Source organism: Hakea prostrata, chromosome 6, assembly GCF_041222555.1.
Source record: "Hakea prostrata isolate BN-2017 chromosome 6, UWA_Hpros_2, whole genome shotgun sequence".
NCBI classification, from domain to species: Eukaryota; Viridiplantae; Streptophyta; class Magnoliopsida; order Proteales; family Proteaceae; genus Hakea; species Hakea prostrata.
The window spans coordinates 37,631,339-37,637,187 of NC_142605.1; the positions used below are offsets into that span (position 1 = coordinate 37,631,339).

General features: G+C 40.4%; 1 protein-coding gene across 1 annotated transcript; it reads left to right on the plus strand.

Moving 5' to 3' along the window:
* Window positions 1–2,255: 2,255 nt before the first annotated feature.
* LOC149013876 (omega-hydroxypalmitate O-feruloyl transferase-like) lies at window positions 2,256–4,404 on the plus strand. Its single transcript, XM_089159713.1, has 3 exons — window positions 2,256–2,535; window positions 2,628–3,097; window positions 3,293–4,404. Exons 1-3 carry the CDS (start codon window positions 2,397–2,399, stop codon window positions 4,205–4,207), a joined length of 1,524 nt encoding a protein of 507 aa, XP_089015839.1. The 5' UTR covers window positions 2,256–2,396; the 3' UTR covers window positions 4,208–4,404.
* The last annotated feature ends 1,445 nt before the right edge of the window (window positions 4,405–5,849 follow it).

Consider the following 5,849-nt stretch of genomic DNA (forward strand, 5'->3'; position numbering starts at 1 on the left):
AGAACGGAGAACAGGACAAACCAGAGGAGGTGGCGCAACCGCAGGGGAGGTGTGATCCGGCAAAACAGCTTGATCCGGTTGATCGCCACCAAAAACTGAAAAGGACCATGCTCAAGGCACTTAGAAGCATATGATTCGTTTGGTTTGGAATGAACCGACCTTACGGTCCAACTTAAAACCACTTAAACCGAATCACAGCCACTTAAAATAATTTTGTTGCACAGGCTGATAATCAATGGCTAAAAATCTAATTCAAGCTTCAAATTGAAATCTGACCGTTCACTGCTTGGAGCAGTGCCACGTAAGCACTGCTCCCAAGCAAAATCCATTCCGCTGAACCCACTAACTGACTTTCATGCATTTTACTTTTCCATCAAGAAACAAACGTAATTAATGTGCAATACTGTGCTGCGAAGAGTCAAAGTTAATCTCAACTGTTTGTTGCAGGTACTGCGCATTAATTATGCAGCACTGAAGCAATTTTCAATTTTCCCCGATAGTAAAAAGAAACCAGTAAACGCTTCTCATCCATCGTCTATAAGACTATAATTATAAATAGCCCCCGTGCTTTTCGTACTCTTCTATGATAAGAAAGTTCAAACGGTTCATATCAGCTTGACTGACCCCATGATAATTTGCTTACAACTTCCCTCAGTCATCGCTATCGCATCCATAGAAATGGACTCATTGAGAACCCTCTTAAGTGGCTTGGTCACATGAACATCAATGACGCAGCAGTCTCACTTGTTGCTGCAAAAGCTCTAGCTGCACTGGCATACATAGAATCAGAAGAGATAATAAATCCTTCACCTACTAGAGGGCATATTTTCTTCACAGTTGCAAGTGGGACCTCATCACCGACTGTTCTTCTTTGTGAGAGCTTTTTGGGGTCAAGTGTGGGTTGAGCAAGGCTTAATAGAGGTGTGGTGCTTAGTGTTTTCATGTTTAAACTGACTCCATGCATGTGGTGCAGCTGATCCTAGGTGTTCTTGAACCTCCTTGGTATCCGTTGGGTGTTTTGAAAAATATTCAGGGGTTGTGAGTGAATTTTAGTTCTTATATTATCTCCCACATGGTGCGTGCATGAAACGAACCGCTGTGTCGATTATTTGCCATTATTGGCTCCAGTGTCAGATGTCTTTCATCTTGATCATTTGTCTCTCCCAACATTTTTATGACGATAGATCTATCTTCTGCGAAGGTATTGAAGTTATCTTCAAGTGCGGTAGTAAATAGCAATCTTATATTTAGGAATTAGAACACAATTAGGAACTGAATTTAATAAATCCATCAAATTCAACCCAATTTGTCTCTCCACTTTTCTTGAGGCTTAATTTTAGGGATCTGTTAGATTGTGTTTTAATTCTGGCCCTTGGATAATGAACAGAGTCACATTTAGCATTAATCCTAGATAAAAATTACAAGGAATAGTAGGGGGTGGGAACCCGGTTCCCACCTGTTCAAAAACGATTCCGCTTGTTCCAGCACTAATGACCGGACTCCTTTGGCCAAAAGAAACATTTTGCCCACTTAAGTTGGGCCTGATCTCTTGTTTGTCCAATCTGGTGAAAATATTACAAAAAATCCTAAATTAGTTTTTTTAACCCTAACTATCAAGTTTTCATGTGTTAAGACATAAATACCCTTCACTCATGTAAACAATCAAAATGTCCCTCTCACTCACTGTGTACCTAACCCCTTGGTAGGTGAAGGGATTCTCCTTTCACCCATCTTCTTTCTACACCTCGCCAAAAATCCCGTCATTGCTGACAACCACCACCCTTCCCTTGTCTACAACCACTGCGCGCCCCACCTCACTGAGTCAAGATAGTAATATCCTCTACCCTCAACGACTAAGAGGAGCACTAGTAGCATTTTGGTGCAACCAAGCGGCTCCAACACTTAGGTCCGCATCTGCCTAGGATCCCTAACAAACACTCGTACCTAACATCCCATATTATTGGTTTGGTTAGGCCACCCATATCTCTGTCTAAATGCCATGAGAGGCTAACATGCATCCCTTATTATTGCTAGGCCACCCGTATTCCGGTTTATGCATTTATTTGCCATGAGAGGCTAACATGCATCCCATATTATTGCTAGGCCACCCGTATCCCTGTTTATGCATTTATTTGCCATGACGTGCCTAACAGTTGAACCCAGATCGAGGTGGTTCCCCACCCCCAACTGTCAGGATAAATGTGAGGTATGAGGGGAGCACAACTTCTACCCGTCTAGTTCTCAACTCTAGCGAACAGCAGACCTCTGTATAGCCTCTGCTAGTTAGATGTATTTATAAATTTTCTCTTGGTAATGTGTTGGAACACCATGAGACTTTTCTTTCTCCATCGTTGGCTTGCTCTTCTCTGAGGCTAGGAGATCACCTAAAGAAAACAATGGTGGGAACCATAGTTACTCGACTTGTCTCAACTAGTTTCGTCTCTTCAAAGGCTTTCGAGAGCCCTTCACCCCGATTGTATGATGGTGTGACAGTGCCGACTCTAGTCACCATTAGCCATTCGTCCAGATACAAAGGTAATGCAGACCTTTACTCGTGCAAATAACTACTAAAATTGATAGATTAAGCCACCAAAGTTAGCTCATACAAAGCTCCTATATATGTGCAGGTTGGAGGGCACACTCAACAATGGAAGGTTCACATGGAACTGGAGTAGTAGAAGCACTTAAAACAACGAAGTCTAAGCCTGATGTTGTTCGTCCAACAATGGAGACTTATGATGGGCTTTATTATTTGTCTCCTATAGATGAGTTTCTTATGGGTCCTATTCATGTCTTATTTCCCTTCCAGATGGATGGGACGCAGAGGACAGAGAACCCCTGTGAAATAATCAAACAAGCTTTGGCTAAAGCTCTGGTTCATTTCTATCCATTTGCAGGGAGCCTTGTACAGAACCCAGATGGGAAATTCATGGTGCATTGCACAGGAAAAGGTGTATCATTTGTTGAAGCAGTCGCGAATTGTGATCTTCGTGATTTGGGTGATTTTACAGTCCCTAATCTCGCAGCAAACAGACAGCTTGTTCATGTTTGCAGTGAATCAAAAAACCTTCTTGATATGCCATTGCTTACAGTACAGGTAATCTATGGACTAATTATTTACTTTCATTTAGATATATATGTATATATATATATATATATATACGTGTTGAGGTTCCACATGGAATCAAGGCAGAAGTAAGTAACAATCTAACATCAGATATGATGCTAATGACCTTATGTGAAGAGCTATAAATAAGCCATTCTAAGATGTAGTTAATTGCATGTCATTTAGGTGACGAGGTTCCATTGTGGAGGTTTCGTTATTGGATTAGCAGTCAACCATTGCATGAGTGATGGAACCTCATTTATGGAATTTATGGAATCATGGGCTGAAATTGCAAGAGGCTCCTGCTCAACTCTTTTTCCATCATTAGATAGATCTCCATTGAAGCCAAGACAACCCTTTAAAATTGAATATAATCACGACGACAATATTTCTACAATGAGCCGAAATGACTCAACGCTAATTCCCATTTTACGTCAAGATGAGAATTCTGTATTCAAATCCTTTGCTTTTGATGTCGGAAAACTGATGCAACTGAGGAAAATTGCGATGGAGGATGGAACCATAAAGATCGCTACAGATTTTGTATTGATCATGGCATTTGTATGGCGTGCAAGGTCCAAGGCCCTTAAAATGGAGCCTTCTAAGCCATCAAAGCTTCAAATCGCTGTTGATGGACGGCACCGAATGGGTCAATTTTTTCCAAAACGCTACTTCGGAAATGCCATTTTGTTGACAAATTGTGAATGCAGTGCAGGAGAATTATATGAAAACCCACTATCCTTTGCAGTCGATTTGATCAACAGGGCACTTAAGTTGGACCACATTCGATCTGCACCTAATAGCTATTTGGAGTACATTCAAATGATGAAGGACAACATGGAAGCAATAAGAAGAACCCTACTACAGGATGGAGCATTTGTAGGCAACCAATGGACTGGATTCCTTTCCTCTGGTATTGATTTTGGTTGGGGGAGTCTCCAACAAATTGGAAATGCTTGTCCGCAGAGGGAAATAGTACTTGTCCATGCCCAGAAAAAAGATAGTAAGAACAAGATCCTAACACTGGGTTTGCTTCCTCCAGAGATGAAAGCTTTTGAGGAGATCATGCAGTCAGAGATGGGAATAAAACCATATATCTAATTAATCCCCTAGTTTGTCAGCACTTATTTAAGGCTCTTCTCATAGAAAGAACGAAGCAAATTCAATGGTTTTTTAACAATAAGTCTAGCTAGGGTTTCTACTTGTTATTAATATAATAATGCCAATGCTTCCCCCCCTGGTGGTGGTGGGTTCAAATTGGTGTGAATTTATGCTTGTTTGTAGGATAAAACTCAGAATGTGAGAAGCTTGCTGATGAAGTTCCATTACTTGTAGGCATAGTGCATCTACTATTATGCCACCATATTTAATTAGCAAATATAATAACTAAAAATTTTAAACTTCAAAGATGAAGTTTGAATTTTTCCCCAAAAAAAAAAAGATGAAGTTTGAATTTGAGGTTAGACGTTGAATCTTGGATCGCTATATTTGCAGTATGATGCATCTACGGAGTACGCCATGGGTGCACAAGATCAGATTTTGCTTGGGAGCAGTGCCTACGTGGCACTGCTCGAAGCAGTGAACGGTCAAGATTTGAAGTTGGGTGTTAGATTAAATTTCTACCGTCCATTATGAACATGTGCACTAAATACCCACTTAAATGAAAACAAACCGTTTTTATTTCAAACAAACCGAACCATCTGGGTTCAATTCAAATAAAAAATCTGAGGTTTAATCCTGAGTTAACCCCGTTGGCCAAGGCACTTGAGAACTTGACCGTGCCCCCCCCCCCCCCCCCCCCCCCCCCCCCCCCCCCTCCCCCCCCCCCCCCCCTCCCTCACTGCTTGAAAGGAGGAATTGTGCCTACCTGCTTGGAGCAGTGCCAAGCAAAATCCCGCAAGATTAAGAAATAGTAGAGCTCAATCTAACTTGTCTTTTATTTAATATTTCGTTTGTATTACATATTTTTGTTGTGCTTTTTGCACGCTTCCTAACATTCTGTAAGAGTTAATATGGTTTGGTTTTTATTTATAATTTTTTTGGGGTGGTCAAAGACTTGCGTCGATGGGTGCTACCGTGCTAGGCTCGAAATATGATTTGCAAAGATCCAATCAATCTTTGCCCGATTTCACCCCAGATCAAGCAAGGATGAATAAGTTCTTGGACTGAGATATATTCCATATTATGACTACAAATTCTAGTTTTTTTATGAACTAGTAAAAGGGTCACGTGCAAATGTACGAGATATTTTTCAATCATCATGTATTGACCATAGAAGTTGAATGGCCTATGCATAAGTGAACTTGTTAAGAATAGTTAATATTAGAATTTGGAATAAAATTTATCTTTTATATGCGTGATTTTTATTAACGTTTTTTAATGCAGTTTCTTTTTCTTCAAGTAACATTTCTTGATTTTTGGGAGAAACTCTTTATATTTCTTTGGTTGTTAATAGTTTCTTTCTTGAATTATATGTCTCTAGTTCTTTTTGTACTTGGAATGACCATGGACTTAAAAATATGATCAGACACTCAACCAGCAAAGATATTTTTTTTTTTTTTTGAGACGAGGTTCATGCATCCAGGCCAGCTTTCGCGCACCACTCATCTGAATTTCACCGCATACGCACGGATGCCAGCAATCTTTGTTGGTAGCAGTCTCCACTCTTCCTTCAGGAATCTTTCCCAATTTGGATTCAAAATTCCAGCGGCATTTTAATCCAAATGGTGCTTCTGCAGATCCC

Excerpts from the sequence above, each read along its gene's own strand:
- LOC149013876 (XM_089159713.1), top strand. The coding sequence starts at position 2,397 with ATGGTGGGAACCATAGTTACTCGACTTGTCTCAACTAGTTTCGTCTCT. Across the intron at positions 2,536-2,627 it reads CCATTCGTCCAGATACAAAG|GTTGGAGGGCACACTCAACA; the intron begins GTAATGCAGACC and ends ATATATGTGCAG. Across the intron at positions 3,098-3,292 it reads TGCCATTGCTTACAGTACAG|GTGACGAGGTTCCATTGTGG; the intron begins GTAATCTATGGA and ends CATGTCATTTAG.